At 41.3% G+C, this 20,002-nt stretch overlaps 1 protein-coding gene across 3 annotated transcripts in view; it reads left to right on the forward strand.

The window, feature by feature from the left end:
- The window catches only part of lekr1 (Leucine-, glutamate- and lysine-rich protein 1), a 69,014-nt gene that overhangs the window by 37,272 nt on the left and 11,740 nt on the right, over nt 1–20,002 (forward strand). For 2 of the 3 annotated variants that reach the window (XM_069534138.1, XM_069534137.1), the window contains 3 exons: nt 3,371–3,452; nt 10,465–10,542; nt 12,363–12,566. In XM_069534138.1, coding sequence (XP_069390239.1) covers nt 3,371–3,452; nt 10,465–10,542; nt 12,363–12,566 — 364 coding nt within the window. The remainder of the gene's footprint in view (nt 1–3,370; nt 3,453–10,464; nt 10,543–12,362; nt 12,567–20,002) is intronic. The other variant, XM_069534139.1, reaches the window with a different exon arrangement.

Here is a 20,002-nt window from a genome sequence, read left to right on the forward strand (position 1 = left end):
TGTGTGTGTGTGTGTGTGTGTGTGTGTGTGTGATAGGTAACTAGGTAGCCAAAACCATATGTTCATATATTGCCATATGAGTGATACAGAGAACCCTCCCAGTACAAATACTGCTATACTGTTACGGTTACAGTGTTGGTGACCAGCTGGTGGTGCATTACTATAACATTCACAGCCACGTTATTACACTGTGTGCGTCTGTGTGTAAGCAGTGAGACAAATAATAGAAGCACTGCGGAGAAAGTTGTGCTGGTTTGCTTTCATTGCAAACTCTTTCTTTCTGCTCCATCAAGTACTTATGAAGGTATTTTTGTTTATGTGTGTATTTGTGCTGCAGTGAGTGTGTATTAAGTTGTACTTTGTTTGTGTTTGTCTGTCTGAAGTTTGTGGAAGTGTGTGTGTGTGTGTGTGTGTGTGTGTGTGTGTGTATGTGTGTGTGTTCAGTGTGTGTTGCTTTACCCTGGCAGACCCCGTCATGTCACAGTGACCAGAAAGCAATTATTGCTGTATTGCTGCTTTGAGGAGGACCTCCTACACACCCCTCTTCCTGCTGAGAGAGAAAGGGAGAATGAGATGTAGAGGGTAAGAAAGAAAAGGGGGTAAACAGTTGTAGATAGACGGGAGTGGAATAGCTAAATAGATCAAACAGGACAGAGAAAGTGAAGAGAAGAATGAAAGAGACAAAAAAACAATGTGATAGAGTGAGGAGAACACAGGCTTGGAGGAAGAGAATGTCAGGCTGACATCGGTCTGAGAGCTCTTCAGTGCCACAGCCACAGTGCCCTGCCGCAGCGCTCTGAAGGACCCTCATAGACAACTCACTCAATATACAGTACACACACGCACACACATACACAAATGCAAACACACTTTCACACAGTGCACTGCCCACACTGGTAGCCTGTGAGCAGTTCAAACACCTAGCCAAGATGATCATGCTTCATGCTCATGCGAATATTAATGCCAATGACAATTGTACTATGACTCATTTCAGAATCATTCTTAGCATCTAAGCTTGGCATTGATCTCAGGCTGTGATAAATATGAAGGAAAAACAGTCAGGCAACGGGGTGCCTTGAGTGAGCTCATATATTATTTGCCAATTATACAAACAGTGGCTTTTATTATCATTTTCAGCTTGCAGCAAACTCAAAGAAAAGCCACGATGCTACCATTGTAAAAGTAACTAAATTATTTATTTTGAATAGTTTTTAATGATAATGATTATATGCCCCAGCAGCAGGCATCATATAGTCCTGCAGCCAAGTAGGTGAGCAATGCAATTCTATATCTTGGAATGACACTCACCATGACTCAAAGATGATGTGATTAGATTTTGGTGGTCAACAGTCTTGGTCACTGACCTCACAAAACTCTTCATTGCCTCGTGAATGCGTTATCTTAAGAACACCTTGAGAGAGTCATCTCAAATTTGGTTCAAATGCCCACTTGTATCTCTTTCAACCAGAATCTTTAGATTATACATTATTATAAACTCATGTAAACATGCTAAAATAGGCGATGGAGTCATTTCCCACTGCCAGGAGAAGAGTTTGCCTTCTTGTTTTGCTTTCTCCCCAGTGCATCTTGTCCGACATCAGGAACACGCCCGGGACGGGAGTGATCCCCAAATGTATCCACTCCATTGCAGACAAAAGCCAGATGTTAGAGTGATTAGATACCAGTGGTCAAAGGTCAAAGGTCACGGTGACCTCATATGACTCTAGGGGGAAAAATGTATGTCGACTAAAACTGCCGTGGTTGATGGGGGCATACAACCACATGGCATTATTTCTAGTTTAATACAGTTGTCTACTCTAAGCGCTCATGCTTCACTTGCCCTCTGGAGCTTCAGCCCAAAACATACTGGGATTCTTCAAGTCGTTTTTTTCTTCTGACTCGTGCATGTAACTGAATTTTTTTTTTTTTTTTGGCCTGTAAATGCGGCCGTGATCCTTTAATTGCACAACGTCGGTAAAGATTCTTTTTAGATCTGCATCTGCTGACCTACTGCTGTCGTTCCACAGCTGGTAGATTAATAAGACCTAATAAGGAAATAGAACAGAATCTGCATCCATCAGTATTCAGGCCATAAACTTATGCATGCTATTCTCCTACATGATAGGTCAACTCAGATCATTCCTTCCAGAACACAACATCCAATTCATTATACATGTGCTGATATTTATATAGAGTACGACCTTGTGTTGTGCTGCTACACTCAGTGATGTTGATAATGAATGCTATGATGATTTTTAAGATCATGAAGACATTCTTAAGCCCTTCTCTATGGTGATCATAAGACATCCTTGTGCTTCATGCTTTAAGCTTATCAGTGAGATGACTCCTGATGAAGCTGATGAAATTAACAGGGAAGTTGGTGACGATACTGGTGTAAATGACAGTAACGGATGTTGATAGTCGTAATGCTGAGGTGGAGTTGTTCTCTATTCAGACTTGAAACTTAAGTGCTTTTCTCTTGCGTGATATCCACTCCTGCCTGGAGCTGCAGTAAGTCCAGCGTCTCAGTCTGACAAGTTGGTGGCCCGACATGAGGCCTAAATATTGCAGTTAAGCTTTTCTCCCTTTCTGTTTTTTAATAAAGTTACTGTACTTTAATTAAAGCAAGTAAAAATTAAAAAAAATGACAAGATCACTCACTCAGATTAAGTGTCTTCTGATTTCAAATGTTTAAAGTGTTCATTTGCTCTGCTCTGTTTTGTTATCTCTTAAAGAATTATTTTCTTATTGTCTTTCTTATGATATAATACTTTCTTATTATAGCTGTCATGGGGAAACTGGACAGACAGTGAAGGGAGGAAACAGTAGCGCTGCAGCAGCTACTTTGTATCAGACACTTTACAAAAGACAGCCAGACTGTGGTGTCCTGTTTCATGGGCTCCCCTGAGCACAGACTCCCTCGTCCTCCTTTCTTCACCACACACTCCCCTCCTCCTGCTCTCCCTTTCACTTTCAACTACTTCCTTATGCTTACATTTTCCACCTGTTTTTTTTTCCAGCCCTACCACTTTTACATTTGAGTTACTCTCATGTTTCTGTCTGGAACTCCTCTCATTCTTTTGTTTTCCTCTTCCTCCACCTCTCGTTTTCTTTCTCTTGACCAATCTTGTCATTCTTGTAGATAGTTTCATTTGGTGTAGGGTTTCCTCCTTTGCACAAGTGTGAGCTCACAATATCATCCGTCTCCATACTCTCCTCTGTCTCCCTCTTTCTGTAGGTCATACATTACAGCCTCTGGTAACAAGCCTGGCTTTGTGCCAGCATTATAAACAAACTTTTACAGGCATCATCATCCTGTCAAGTCAACTAAAATGTGTATGTGTGTGTGTGTGTCTGTGTGTGTGTGAAGTGCTGAAAGAGGATCTGAAACATTGCAGTGAGGAGTTACAGAAAACGACAGAAGCGAGAGAGAAGCTAACTCAGCAGCTGATGTAAGTCTATACAATATATTGTAAAACACACACACATATACACACACACACATATGAAAACATTTGCACAGATGGGGACACAGGTGGATTTTGGTATTTGGGCTATGCTGGGTGAAGAGCAGGTCACCATAGGGTTTGGCTACATGTATGATTTACCTCAACCAATCGAAAGCTGCTATACATCCCCCTTGGCACTGCCCAAACCAGGAAATGCTCATGTTCCGCATACCGGGCCTGCTAAGCTGCATCAACAGAGGGTTTGACTCATATACACTCACACAAAGGTCTAGTCAAGGAGTTAGGACTCGAGAAAAATATGCCCCTGTGGCCTTTGAAAATATTTGGGTGATGAAGCTCTATCACTTCAAACATGCTGCAGCTCCATTGACATTTTTCCACTTTTCCATCCTCTCTAATAACTAAAACTGCAAATAAAAACATACTCAAACTAAGGTAAATACAGATCCACACCAACAATGTTACTTCACAAATGTCAGTTTGTGAAATAATCATGAGTGTTTGAGTAAAAACACATTTTTAGTTTCACCAGTATAGCTGCAATGACTCAGCCCACCATGTCCTTCAGAAACAACTGTAAACGTACGACATATAACTTTATAAAACATTAACATATGATCTAGTTTGATGACATCATGAAGCAGTAACAATTGTGATCCATTACCATTGACCAATATAAAGAGTGTAAGGAAGGGCTAACAGTGAGTTTTTCCTTTGTCATATGTCGTTTATTGAAGGAAGTTATAGCAAAGATGGACAAAGCCTCAGGTAAAGCGTTAACAAAGCAACTAAAAGGCTAATTGACGGCAACATGAGCAAATTAAAGCAGATTTACATGTTTTACTTTGGCAACTCAGCCTGTTTCTTAAAGACCGAAATACTTAATCCACACATGCAGTATGCTGTTTTCTGCTCTCTACTTACTATTTTCACAAACACAAGATTGCTTCACTGTAGGGAAGGTTTTGCTGCCCGTTAAATTACAAGTATATTTGGCCAAGATATCTTGACACTGGTTTGCACTGGAGAGTGGCAACATTTTCAAAAATGTAGGTTGTTATGGTATTAATGTCCCATATTAGTGATAGTCTTAAGCAACACAGAACACTGTGAATCTTGTTTTAGTAACATCATTCATAATATTTGAAAAATCAACCACTTCAAAGTTATACACTTTGACTCGTACTCACAAAAACACACATGCTGACACACAGAGACACAAACATCCCCCCACACACTAAGGGAGTAAATGTTAAATGTTGCTTTCTATCTGATAATCAAAGCATTAAAGGACTACTTGACCTGACAGACTACAGATGAAGCACTCATTTATTCACTAATGTTTCCTCCTTCTCCCTCTAATCTCCTCATCACTCTCTCTCCCTCGCTCCCACATTTTTTGGCCATAAACTTTGTTTTTGACCTTTTTCAATTACAGCTTTTGCTCTGGTTTTCCTTTTCTCTCATTTTCCTAATCAGTTTCTAAGTGCTGTCAGCGACACTTACTGGAGAGACTGTCTCAGGCGGTATGTGTGTTGGATTCGGAATGTGTGTGTGTGTGTGTACATACGTGACTTTTTGTGTTAATGTAGAAAGGTATTTTGTGAGAGTGCCAATGTCTATCTCCACACAAGTGTTGTTTTTAAGATATACACTCTGATAAAAGAAAATGTCGAACATAATTTGTATTTATAAATTTAGTGTTTGTTACAGAGCATTAAGTATTTAAAACACTGTATATGTATTTCATACTACATCTTAGTACCTTCATACACTTCAGAGTTTTGGTACAACCATATTGTGTTGAGACTTAATCATCCTGTGTCACTAACAAAAATGTATGGAGTATCATGGAGTATCAATATAATGTGATGCATTGTTCAAGAAAACCATCAAACTAGTTAGTTTGCTCTTCAAATCTCATCTAATCAGTTCTAGGAAATGATCAGTGCTCAGTTAAAATGTAACTGTCTATGTAACTTTCAGGGGGGAAATAAAATATTACCCCCCACCCTAGATTGCACATACCAATGTGTGCATTTATCAAACACAAATTATACTTCATGTGTGTGTGTGTGTGTATGTGAGTGGAGCGTGCACATCCGTCCTGCACAGGGATCAGGGCTGACACAAGGATGTTTGCAGTCGCATGCGACCCACCCAGACATATAGACATATGGACGTATGGAATCAGCCTTAAGGCCATGTTGCATGAGGAGGTGTGTGTGGACGAGCAGGCGGCGCATGTGCTCAAGTCTGAGACTGTATTGCACGAGAAGGCGTGTCTGCGTAGTATATGTTGGAGATGGTGTAGGTTGGGGGTGGGGGGGGGCATTTCACTGTAATTAGTTGTCATTAAGTACTGACATGGTTTAATCTGTATCACTGTATGCCATCTTATACAAGTGTCATTTTAATATCACAATCTTTGAATAATATTCATTATAATATTATTATATTATAATATTAACAAATTTTGACAGTAAAATAATGTATAAAAATATAAAGTAGTATAAAATACTCAAACACTGAATTTTTACCTTAGTAAATGTATCTGCAACAATCAGCCACTTGTAAATTGTAGTAAACTCAGTTGTTTTCTGTCCCTTGTGAGGCAGACGTCTGAGGACCAGATGGGAAATCTGAGTTGATCGGCTAACCTTCCTTTCACTGTCCGCCTGATGCTGATTGGTCGCCTGTTCAGACTCCCTTCAGACAGGCTCTGTGTGTGCGTGTGTGAGTGTGTGAGTGTATCTGTCTTCTTTTCAGTATCACTTCGCATCATATGAGCTCCAGAGCCTCCCAAACCCACGATTCTCTCTTTCGAGATCCAAGGACAGACAGTAACAGTTTGTTTATGAACAAGAGCTGTTGCCGTGACAACTGCCCAACCCTGTGACCCGCTCCTCCATCAAATATCAGTATTTCCGCACCTGTTGTGTTTCTGTGGCGCCAGCCCGTTGCCTTGGAAATGAGCACAGACACATGTCACAGGGGTGGTCTAAGGTCAGTGAGTGGCGGTGGAATCCTTCTGATCCCAGCATGCAATCTGATCAGCATGCCAGAGAGACACTCAAGGGCAGCTTGTTTTGTCATGACTGTTTACACACACAGACTTCCACACTGTTCAGGATCTTTTCGCTTGTTTTCAGTTTTGACTGTTTCCCCTGAATATTTTGTATTTACAGTTTATGTGCATGGACCTCTGGAGTTTGTGAAAAGAGCTGTTGGAGGACACTTTTACACCCACCTTGTATGCTCCAGAAGTTAGGAAGTTTAGTCTGAACTTAAATAACAGGTGTAAAAGGTGCCTTGGACCAAAATGTTGTCAATTCAGTCCACATCAAACTGAAACATGTTTCGGGTTGTTTGCAGTGTGGAAATAGTTTTTGTATAGTTCAGAAGTTCAGACCAATAGCTGGATGTTGATGACGCTGGTAGTAATATCATAATGATATGACAGTGGGAACAAAATTACTTTTTTCCATTTAAAACTGAAAGACTTTTACCCACCTAACCAAACAAACTGACAACATGCCGACTTCAGAGACACGTCCATCTACAAACCAATCAATGTAATGTATGGGTAGGCTCAGGCCACATAGGCAATTTCATATGATACATTAAAATCTTATTGCACCCTACATTACAATTTGAAACCAAAACTAACCGGATCAAATGTTTACACTGTAACAAAGACATAAAGCTTGGTTCCGATCTTGGTTCGGACTTTCAGATGTGAAAAAACCGACGGTGTTCGCATTATGTGACGATCACCCTTAGTTACCTGGCTTACAGATCAAGTTTCTGGCCTCTGAAAGAGCCAGCAGGCCTGATGGGCAGTCACAATATGCACTTTGCCCCAGGGCACTTTGGCAGCATGGATCACAGAGAGAGAGCCCCCTCCTGAATGACACGTATGTAAAAAGTGTGGGGAAGCTTACTGCTGTGCTGTGATTGGTGGTAGATGCTGAGCTCATCCTTTCATCAGAGGATGAACACATGGATCATCCAGCACAGACGCAGGCCAGGTTGAAAGGGTGGATTAGAGGGAAAAGAGAGAGAGACAGAGAGAGAGAGAGATAAAAGACAGGATTGATGCATTGAGCAAGGGAGGAGGGATGAAAGAGTGGATGATGGAATGAGTGAAGGTCAAGAGAGAGAGAGCAAAGGATCGGGTTGTGATTGATGTGATACAGCTTGTTTTCATAAGGCTGAGGCACACTGAGTGGTGTGTGTGTGTGCGTGTGCGTGTGTGCGTGTATGTGTGTGTGTGGTGCGCACCCATCATGTGTGTGCCTGTGTGACTGTTGGAAGTAAAATAACTATTGATCTCAGGGTGAACTTCATTTCACATAAGATGTTGCTCTGACACACACACACACACACACACACACACACACACACACATACACACACACACACACATACACACACACACACCTCTCTTGATTTTTTCCTCCTCCCTGACCTCAGCACTCTGTTTATCTCATATTTGATAAAATCAGTCACTGCTTTTGGGAAAGAGGAAGTCTTATTTTTTTCTTTCTTTCCCTGATTCCAAAGAAATCTCCTCCCTGTCTCCCTTGCTCTTCTCTCTCTCTCTCTCTCTCTCTCTCTCTTTCTCTCTCTTTCTCTATCATATGAGATGGGTGTTTTTTGGTCCTATTTCATGTGGCTGTTTGGTATTTTGGTTTTCTTGCCGTACACCGCAGAGGGAGGGAACGCTCAGCACGGTGTCAGTGGTACTTTACAATTTTGGTGTCAAGAGTCACTGTGTTGTGTGTTGTCTGCCCCCCCTTTCTCCGTCTGTTAAGAACGTATCAGCGGAGGACCATCCACAGTTCACTTGCATTTATGGAGGCACACCCTCTTGTTTTACTTGTCTGTTCTATGTTAAAGCTACATTCTATTTCACATCTAAAAATATATTCTGCGGTCAAGGCAAGGCACATTAGATTCAAGGTGCTGTACAGGGACATTGAAGACAGCACAGAGACACAATTCAAAGAACATAATTTTAAATCAAAAAGCACAATTTAAAACAATTAGAGACAGATCAGATGGAGATTTCCATGTCCTGGATTACACAAACACATTTGTGCTGCTATTATTGTTAAAACTTTTCATTTACTTCCAGTTATTGTGGACAGCCGAATCAAAACCTTATTCCTTACCTTAACCACCAATTCATACCCAACTCTGTCTTTACTTAACCACAATTCACATCTCGCACCTAACATTTACCAGGAGCTCAGAAATGATGTTTTGCCTCATTAGGACCAGGCTTTGGTCCCCATGAGGTCCTCTGGCCATGAAAAGATCAGTGCTGAAAAGGTCCCACAGAGGTTATATAAGTGAGTCGCACACACACTTAACCAAGTCCCATGATAATTAACAGATTTCTTTCCAACGACGAAGCCCTTCAAGAACCCTTTTGCTATCACAGTAACCTGCTCCAAACATGCCCACTAATAATGTATTATAATAGATTGATCCCAATGTCATCTTGTTTCCACATGGACACCAGTTTTCACTAGTTTCTGCAAGTACAGCGCACGCCTGCAGCCACAAGAATACCCCAACTCCCCAGCCACTCTCATGGTGCACTTGACTGCACTATGAACCCTGCTCCTTACTGTCATTCAAAAAACAACCCTCTGTCTGTCTCTTACATCTCTTCTATTTGTCAACTCCCTTGTCACCACTGAAACAAAGTCAGGAACAGCAGACCAGAGGATCAGGAATAGTGGAAACAGCAGCCGGGAGTCAGTCATCGTGTTATCTCTGACCTTGAAGACAGCAAAGGAGAGTGAGAAGAGGGAACATGCAGAGCGGACTGTAAAGTATGCTCTGCGTAAATAGGCCGGATGCAGGAGAATGCAGGGGCCTGTTCTAAATCACCAGTAGCTGCAACAGCATGAGAGGAAAAGATGGATAAAGAGAATAAACAAGCAGAGAGAGAGAGAGAGATGCAGAGAAAGAGAGAGAGGGGGGCAGTGGAGATGTATGATGAGAGGTACAAAGAGAGGTAGACAGACAGCTGTCTGTGTTCTTTGTGTGTGTGTGTGTGTGTGTGTGTGTGTGTGTGTGTGTGTGTGTGTGTTTGGTTGGTATTAGACAAATACTTGCAAACGTAGTCACATGTGGCTTACAGTGTTTGATTTAATGTTACCATTAATAAACAGTAAAAAGGAACAAAAGTCAACATGTTATGTTTCAGATTTAATGAAGTATTTATGCAACTGGCTGTTTAACTGAATCCTCTTTAGTAAAATGGAGGAAATAATTCCATACAGTTGTGAGAGAAATCTGTTAGATTGGCAGTGAAAACAGGCAGTCTGTCTGTGAGCTCAGACATGCGAGCCCTCTCCCTCTGTATCCTCATTGCGTGTGGCTGCAAGGTCACAGGGCTAGACAGCCAGCTACACACACACACACACACACACACACACACATTCGTACAAACACATTAACTGATCATGCCGCCAGAGAGGGGATTAGGCTGAGAAGTCGACAGGGTTAGGAGGGTTAGGGTAAAGTCTGTGGGTGTGTGGCTGTGGATGTGTCTGTGCGTGTGTGGCTGTGTGCACACATACTGTCATGGCACGCAGAACCAGAATTGAAACTGATTTCCAATTTACTTTTCAAGAGCGAAGCAGCAGCTGCACATGGTGATCTCAAAAACACAGCAACACACATGCACGTAGGATATACTTTAAATTTAACAACTCAATACATCTGAATTAAAAGGTTTTTCAGTTGTATATTAACATGTAATGGGGAATTTATTGTTAAGCTTGGCCTCTTTCACGCGTAGGAGTACACAGAATACTAGTTGGATTTGGTCTCTCTTGTACAGATGCAATTCTTGTGAATTCGATTTTATAGCTGCAGTTTGTTATTTTCACTGTGTCAGGCTACCTTGCTCATAAATTCACTGACTCAAAAAAATTGTGAAAATATAGTAACAGCGTCTATTCTGTGTCTCCAGGCAGCAGAAGAAGCAGAGTGAGGAACAGCTGTCCCAACAGCAAGAGTCTGAGAAGGAGCACAGAGGAAAAATACTCAGGTAAACTAACCTCCTCTGTTGTTTTAGTTTTATGTGACTATCTCTTCTCTTTCTCTAACTATCCCATTATAGTTTAAAAACGCATCACTACTGCTACGTTTACGCCTGTCGTCCAAACTACTCCAGTGTTGTAGAGCTTCTATACTGAGACATTTGGAAATGCTGTTGTTCCTGTTTTAGTTTGAAAACTCTGAAGCAGTTGTCTGAAGTCACCCACATTTGCTTCCTGATTGTCAGTCATGACTCTCCCACCAGCGGCGAATGCAAGATGTTAACAGTTCCACCTCATTGTCGGCCCATTGTTCATATTTTCTGTACCTAAGCAACCAAATGCACGGTAGACAATCTGCTTCCTGTTTACACCACCACACAAATGCCCAGGATACATGAACGGTCACATGATTTATGTCTTCAGGTTTGTTAGTAGATTGTTACTGATGCGTTTTTAAATAAAATTGTATTTGTATGGATGTAGCCTCTTTCTCCTCCATTCATCCTCTTCCTCTGCTTTATCTCTCTCCTCCATCTCCTTCCTCCCAGAGAGAGGTGGGGATATTAGTGTCAGTTGAAATCTGTTCGTAGATCAGATGAGGATCTTAGGCTCTATAAAGTGCCAATGACACAGCAGAGAGTCTCGTGTGAGGCTGGCGCAACAGATGGAAGCACTTCTTAGTTGGCGCGGAGTCTTGTTTCTCACACACATACACTTATCTGTGCAAAGACACACATACACGCTGCAGATATGCAGAGGCGCAGTGGCACTTCAGTTTCAGTGCATCACATTAATAGGCAGGCCGACACATGTGCGCCTCCACCCAACCCACATGCGTACACTCACTGACAGACACACACAGGGAGCCTCTCATCTTTCCATGCAGGCGTTAGATGTATGTTGGGTGTGTATTTTTTCACATGGTATCTGCTGGTATTCTTTGTCTAAGCCCCTGGCAGCCTGGTGTGTTCAATTACACTGTCGATTTATTTCCCTTCCCACACAGCGGTCTCTGATCTCACCCTCTGGCTCCTATACAGCTCAACATATGATAGCACTCCACTGGGGGGGGTGGAGGCTATTTCAGCAGGGATGAGATTTGAGGAGGCGGATTGAGGGGGGCAGCCTCCCTCAGAGCTGACAAAAACTGTAATGGGAGACAACAATTCTTCAAATTGTCTAAGAATTGAGACCAAAGGTGCTCGATGATGATGTTTATGTGGTGGAAAAGCTTTGGTTGCTGCTGAGAACTCAGATGATATCGGTATTTTCTGCTTTTAAGTGGAATGGATTGTAAATTTGTTACTTTCACCTTGATCACATGTGTGACAGGGTTTTAATGAAACTCTCTGTTTATCTTCACATAGTGTGTCGACCTAAAACAAAAGTACCAACTACTAGAATATCAACCACACAGGTGCTGATACTGTTTTGGTTCCAACTCAGTTCATCTTCATCTAATTTTCATTGCTAACGTATAGAAGAGAGATGAGATAATATTTTTTCCCCTGCAGATAATTTCAAATAGTACACTTCTCTCTCAGTTCATCTCTTTCTTTTACTTTATATAAACATATACCCATCACTTGCCTTGATTTTACACGGAGACAAACTGACAAATATTCTAAACAACTGTACGACTACAACATGTACTGTGTTGATTATTTTTTTGTGTTCTTTTATGTAACATACTTGACATCTGTTGACCTGTGCAGATAAGTGTGTGTATATTTTTGTGTGTTTGTTCAAAGAATACATACACATCCTCTTCATTCTTGCAGATTCCTCTACAGTAGTGACTAAATGTGTGACTGCATCTGTTCCACAGGTTAAAAGGGGAGTTGGAGGAGAAACATGAGAGGTGGTTATCATGCCAACAAAGGTGCAACACCATACAGGAGCAGCTGTCATCGTGGCAACAGAGACAGGAACAGACAAACCGGAAGTATTGCGCAGCAGAAGAAGAAGTGGCACGACTGAGGGAAGCCCTGGAGAAAGTCCGGCAGGAAACAAGCGCGCTGAGGAAAGAAAGGTAAAGATTTTGACATCTGTTCTGCTCTGTAACATCCTCTGTAAGGGTATTTTTGCCTTTTTCTCTCATGCCAAGTCTTGTCAACAACAAAAAAGCTTTCTCAAAACCGCTCATCCAAAAAAAAACATTAAAACTCATACCCTGACAAGTGGTTTAACCTCAGAATTGGTATGATAATAGACTAGTAGACAAACCAATACTTCCTGAAGGAATTGAAACAACCACTTATGCAAACACTTATTTGTAAAACAGTTAGAGATCAGACAGACAAACTACGAGTCAGCAGTGATTCAGTCACTAGCATGAAAGAGTTTACACAGGTTTTTCACATCAACCAAGAGAGACTCCTAGAGAAACAAAGGAGAAAGAGTAAATTGAATGAAATATATTTATTGTGAACAAGAGGACAAAACTTGTGGGAAGTAGAACACCATGGAAACAGTCCAATGAATGACGTGCTTTGGATATGAAGGAGACTTCCCCTGGAGCCTCAACACTTGGTGATGAAGAATGGAGCACTAAGTTGGGGCGTCTCATGCAGGCTTCTGATTGGACAATTAAAGGGAGATGACACGGTGGTGCAGGGGTGAATGTGGGTCTGTCTGTGAACTAATAGCTGGATGACAGCTAACAGGTGATTGGCTCAAGGTGGCTCAGGCTGTGATTGGATGAAAAGAGAGAATGAGCAAGTGGAGCCTAGAGATAAACTGCATTTGAAGAACTTTCACTTTGCTTCATTTCTCATATTCAATCAAAACCAATCTCATACTGGGAAGATACTCCAAGGTTTTAAGTACAATGTTAAATTTACTGCTTGGTGTTGATGTGCTGACCAGTTAAAGCTCACTGGGATCCAGTATGAGTGCAGTTCTGGCAGTGCTTTGCTTTTCTCAACATTGAAACGACGACCTCAGACTGTCGGCTGCCTAAATCCCTGGTTGGGAAACAGACTGTTTTGTTCTATTACTAAATATTTACAACCCCTTTGTGTCTAAGAGGACATGGGGTGAGTACATGCAGGAATCCTGTGTATGTGTGCTTGTCAGTGCAAAGCCAAAGGCGTACATCCTTTCCATGAGTGAAGAGGGACTGTAGATCTAATAGAAAGTTGGGAACCATGCCCAGCTTTCATTTAGGGTTGCTTATCCGTGTCAATACTTTATCTCGTTTTTTTCCCGTCCCACCGACTAAATGTCCTCGATTGCAGTGTTTGCAGCTCAGACCTCGGGCTGGACAATGCTGTTATACACACACCTTTTCAGCGTTTAAAGCCACATTCAGGTTTAAATAAACATTGATTTTGTTGCATTGTATCACATTGTTTTGTAACATCTGAAAAAGACGATTGTGATCAGTAAAAAAATGAAGCATCAGTCAACCCCAGACAGTAATTTGAAACACTTACAAACGAGCCATATGTTCTTCTTCAACTTCTGCCTCTCCAAGTAATAAATTGCACCGCAAACTATGTTCTGTAGTGCAGGCGAACCAAATAAATTCCAGATTTATATATTTGTGTATGCAGTATATATCATACTACATGTTGCATGATGTTCCCAAGATGTAAAAAAACAATAAGTACAAGATCCTTCATGGATATTTGTGCAGCAACGCCCAGGTGTCACTGCAGATTGTAGCCGGAGCCAATTAAAACCTGTGTCTACTGCAGAGTCATATGACCGAGAGTGAATGCCAATTCCCATTGCAGATAAAAGCCAGATGTTAGTGGGTGTTTGTGGATTTTTGACCTGAGGAAAAGGGGAATTAGAATCTCCATTTTCCCTAACTCCAATCTGCATATCTCTGGACTGTGGGAGGAAGCTGGATACCTTGAGAAAACCCACGCAGACAGAAAGACCCAGCTTGCTGCGAGGTGTTAGTGCTAACCACTGCACCACTGTGCCGCCCCCAGGCTGACATAGTTCCATTATTCCATTTGATCTCATTATTTGAATAAATATCAGTGGTATTGTGGGACACAAAGAAACACCCAAGCCAGCTGTTACCATGAAGCTTCTATGAGGCGTCCTCAGCTGAACTGAGATCAGTTGTTGAACCTCTAATGGTCAGTGTGTGTGTGTGTGTGTGTGTGTGTGTGTGTCTGTCTGTTGGTCTGAATGTCCTTTCATGATATTCAGAGAGGCTCAAAGAAAAAGCTGGATTACTGACTCGACTGTACTCTCTTTGTGTCCTTCTATAAGTTTTCTCACATCCACTCATATATTCACATTTAACACATCCTCACACTTAATGGCTTTTTTTATTCAGCCAGCTTTAAGTTCGAGATTTCACTACTTCCATTGATCTTCAGTGACCCATTAAAAGGATTGTCCCCTTGTTCGTACACTTTTCTTTCTAACACACTCACACACATTTACTTCTCCAGCGCGTGCCTTATCACCACTGTTCCCCGTGCTTTTCCTCCTTCAGTAATCCCATCTGATTCTATCTTTGTCCCCTGCTGACCCCTGTTGTGCCATTCATCACAGATCCCCATACACACCCTCTGCCCACTATACCACCCTGTCACTGATCATCACCCTGTGCAAACCCCTGTGTTGCAACAACTCGCTAAAAACAAGCACTGTCTTTCTGCCCTCAAGGAATTGTTTGTGTAATACCACTGTAACCGTGGTGAATTGTTTTGCACAGTTAAAAACACATTTCATGCTGAGGATATATCGCTTGTGTAATAAGCCCACTGCAGGGTTAATATGGCTTTTAAAGCTGTTTATCTCTAATAGGAGGCTCTGGGAAGAGAAAGTATAGCTTTATTCCTGCTCCATCCTCATGTAATAATTAATCTACTTTATGCTTTTTGCTTAAGTCAGGTGTTGAGGCAGCCAGATACTTGTAATGTGCTGGCAAAGCATTCACAATGGCTTATTCAGCATGTGCTAGGTTAATGAGGTAATTCAACTCTTGATAATTCTGCTTTATGTTCTGCTTTAAAGCAAGTATATTAAGTTTATGTAATTAGAGAATAAGAGTTAACAATATATTCCTTTGAATTAAAAATGACCACATCAAATTAAAAAGTTTAAACAAAGAATGAACTGATGTAAAGACTTTAGCTGAATTAAATCAAATTATGAGCTAAATGTGTCTTTGTGGATAGATGTGTTTTTAAAAGGAGGAACAGTTGTATATTACCAACCTCAGAGGTGGTAAAATTAAACACATTCTGTACCCAAGTAAGTACAGATACTATTCAAGTGAAGCCTGTACAAATAAAGTAAAAGAAAGGCCCTTTCTACCGGCTGCATCTGTGCAAAGCAAACAATGAAGATGTCTCTATTGATATAGTTTGAAGACTATTTCACTCACTTCAAACAAATTAAAAAGACAATATACTAAAAACTGAAAACTTTACAGGAGAATAATTTAATTTGAATAACACCAGAGATGGGGAATGTTTTCTTTCTGTGCTGCATCGTCAATATTGATCAATTGTCAACATTGTCAGCCACGTTGGCTGATTCTTCACTTTCTCCCATGTTGTTCCAACTTAAGACGTCTTCATGTTACGTATGTTGTGCATTCACTGATAGATACACAAGAATTGTCTTTTCTGTGTAGTTGACCCGTCTGTCTTGATGGCGGGACGGCAGCGCTAAATGATGCAAAATTTAAAAAACGTATAATTCCCTTGAAATGCTTTCAAACAAAAGAAACAAGCCCATTTTGTAAAATGAAATGTAAGGAGTTGTGTAAAGTCATACTTACGTAAAGTACAGATACCTGAAAAATCGACTTAAGTACATAAACAAAGTATTTGTACTTCATTACTTCCCACCATGACCAACTTTGATTAAATTCAGTTTCTGCTGTGAAAACAAAAGTTCACTCGGTTACAATAACAAGGATAATTTCCCACATATAGGTCGACTCAGACACGCAGTTATTTATATTAATGAATTCCAGTTCTGACGTGAAAAGACAATCTTATAGTTTCCTCAAGTCTGGGTGGGAGTGAGGGTTGGTGGGTTTGTGGGACAGGGGAAAAAAAGAACACATGAGGGGAATAGATGGAAGGAGAGAAAAAGGAATAAATGATGGTTTAAAAAGAGGGATAAACTTGAAGAGATCCAGGCCAGAAAGCTATAGGAGGGAGGAAAGGAGATTTAGGGAGAGAAGAGGAGGCACGGATCAAGGGATTGTTGCAGGGAGGAGGGACGGAGACTGTTACTGTGGTTGCAGTGGTAACTTCACACACTGTCTGGCTCTCGTACGCACACAGCCCGGGTCACAGGGGCCGCACATGATCCACACACACACACACACACACACACACACACACACACACACACACACACACACACACACACACACACACACACACATAGAGGCGAACTTGATTCAGTGTAACTGACACAAAGTTAAAAACAGAGAGACAGAGCGGGAGAGGAAAAGAAGGGGAAAAAGAGTGAAAGTGGCAGAAAGTGGAGAGAGTAAAAGATTTAAAAGTCAAGAGAGGTCAGGAGTATCTGTGCGGTTCCTCATCCATCTGTTAAATGTGAGAGGACTTGTTTCAAGTGTTTTCAAGCAGGAGAGGAATGTTATTTCGTGACAGAAGTTATGATCTCAAAAACTCTCCCTTCTGTCTGTCCCTATACGGAGAAGAGGTTTAATGCCTGAGGCTGTACACTATTTAAAACTAATAAAAGAAAAGGAACGATCAACCTTCCATCCATAGGTCACTTCCCTCAGCCGTGCTTACAGCTCTTTTTTTTCCTCTCCTCTGTTTCTATAATTTCTAAATTTTTCTCTGTTTTCCAGAGTGGAAACTATTATATCATTCTCGTCTGGGTCTTTACTTTTATTGTGGCCCTCAGTGGTTTTTATTCACTTGTCATAAATTGCCTTTGCTGTAAATTCACGTCATAATTTTTACAAGGTCCTGCTTTGAAAACATGGGCGAGTGTGAGGATTCCTGACTTTATAATCCTGATCATCTCTCCAGGTGGAGAATCGTGGACGTCAGCGCAGATCCCTGTGAGCCATTGAGTCATATCATAAACTGTATATAAAGATGAACGATATGACAGCTCTCCACAAGTGAATTCACCCGGGGGCTGACTGCAGTATGGGTCATAAACCTCGCCTCCATGTTGGTGGATGGGACTCCGACCAAACTAAAAAGTCAAAGTAAACATTAGATACACTTTTCTCAAAGATTCTTTCTGTCATTTTAGGTTGTTTTTATCACATTGATGTAAGTGTCCTTTTCTCCAGTAAGTTTGCTTCTAATTAGTGATTTGATGCTACAAAAACAGGATTATTGACAACTGAACATTGGTCGAGCTCCATTTTGTCCAGACTGGCTTCAAATGTACAAGATGGCAGCGTTTGTATTCAGGATATTTTGGCTTCATTTCTGGATAGCGGGAGGAAGTGGAGATGTATACAGGCTATGATTCATACACAATAAAATATAATTGAAATTGCCCTTGAGCTTGGCTGTAAAAATCAGAAATCGTTTGGATATAGAGTTAGACTCTTCTGTCTGCGTGAGCACACAAAGATTGTATCAGCATAAAGTGGAAAAATGGAATGTGCCTTTTGATGAGGTAGCAGCCTCTCACGCTGCACACACACAGACTCACAACACACACTGTGCACATACACACTTGCCTGTCCTTAAAAGCAGCCTGGCGTGTGAGCGAATGAGAGAGTGCTCCCAGATTTTCCCATCGTTCCTCCCTGTAATCCCCTCAGACCTCCTTCTGAGGGCTGAATTTGCACGCTCATGCTCCCCAGGGTCACACACAGACACACACGCACACATACACACACACACATGCACGCAGACAGGCTCAAAGTTGATGTTAAAACTTCCAGTACACTACCTTCGCAGGGGTCTGCTTTTTTTGATAATCAGAGGAGTGGAATTATATCTGACAGTGGGATACAAACACTCAAGCACTTAAATTCACTCACTCACACACACACACACACATACAAACGCTGTTCGCATCAGCAGTTTGTTACATATTAAAAAGGCTTCGGCTTCATAAAAATAATCCTCACTTCCTGGGTTTTTTACCAGCTAAGACTTAACTGCAAAACCGCTGCTTAAGAGCAGTTTGGACTCAAAAAACAAAAAATGTCCCTATCTCAGTCATGTGGTGGACAAACACATCTATTAGACATGTTTTCATTCTGGTGGGTAGCTTCATAATGCGTGTTTAACAGTGTCAGCCCTTTTCTTAAGCTTATATCTACTCACCAAATCCGATTCTTTAACAAGACTGGAACACATTTAAATGAGCTTTAGGAGTCAGATCTTGGCATCAAACCTGCAACTCTTGGGGAGCATTCATGCATGGTTGTCTGTCTGCATCTATTTTTGTGCTTCCCCCTCTATGTGTGTGTGTGTGTGTGTGTGTGTGTGTGTGTGTGTGTGTGTGTGATGAGTAGGCTGATGTGATTAGCCAGAGCCAGTGGAGTGAATAATATTGTGTCTGCCCCGACTAGGAAGAGATGGAATGTAGCTGCTGCTCTTTATTATACTGCAGATCATCTGCTCCACGATCAGATACACATGGAGTCAGAGTTTATACACACACACACAGACCTACACGTTACACAATTATATGTCTGTATCTTTATGTTTTATACCACTTTGGTAAATAAAACTGGAATGTTGTTATTTATATGTAAAAATGATATTAAATGCTAACAGCGACGAAGCTATAGTTTGTTTGACAGCCTGTTTTGAGTACTTCAACCTCGGATCCCATCAGCTATCGCCAAAAGATTTTTTAAAGCTGATGAATTTTTGTCAATGGGTCCCACCTATTTTGCTCTGTTTACATGCAACCAAAGCCTGCTCAAACATGGTTGAAATGGAAACCAGAAGACTCCCGATCCCCAAATCTTGTCCCTGGTGTTCAGATTCTGCATATTCACAAAATCTGCTTATAGAGATTGTGCTCTAAACTCTAACTGTATAAACACTGGTAATAAACGGTCAGTTCTCTTCTTGTCTCCAACTGAGCATAGTTTTATTTCATCCTTCACATCTTATCAGTCAGACCAGCTGCTGAAATGAAATTTTATATTTTGACAGATCAACAAACCAATGAAATATTCCCCCCCTAGCTATCTCTATGCCAACTTCTCTTTCTTACTTTCTCCCTTCTTCTTTACGCTCTTCCTTTCTCACCGTCTCAGATGTTTCCTGTTCCTTCCTCACCCGCCTCTCTGCTTCCCAAGGGACTGCTGGGAGTTTTCTTGTTAAATATTCGTTATGCAACCTGGCATCCTGACAGGATCATCAAAAGAGAAGCATGTGTAAATATTATCAGAGCTTTTTAGATCGTGACAGATATCGATGTGACGTGATGTTGGCGCACTCACTTATCTATTCAACTGCAGAAAGTGCTGCACAGTTGAAATGGTTAAAGGCGATCTCGTGTGTCTCATCTGACGCT

This window comes from Paralichthys olivaceus, chromosome 11, assembly GCF_024713975.1.
Source record: "Paralichthys olivaceus isolate ysfri-2021 chromosome 11, ASM2471397v2, whole genome shotgun sequence".
Taxonomy (NCBI): domain Eukaryota; kingdom Metazoa; phylum Chordata; class Actinopteri; order Pleuronectiformes; family Paralichthyidae; genus Paralichthys; species Paralichthys olivaceus.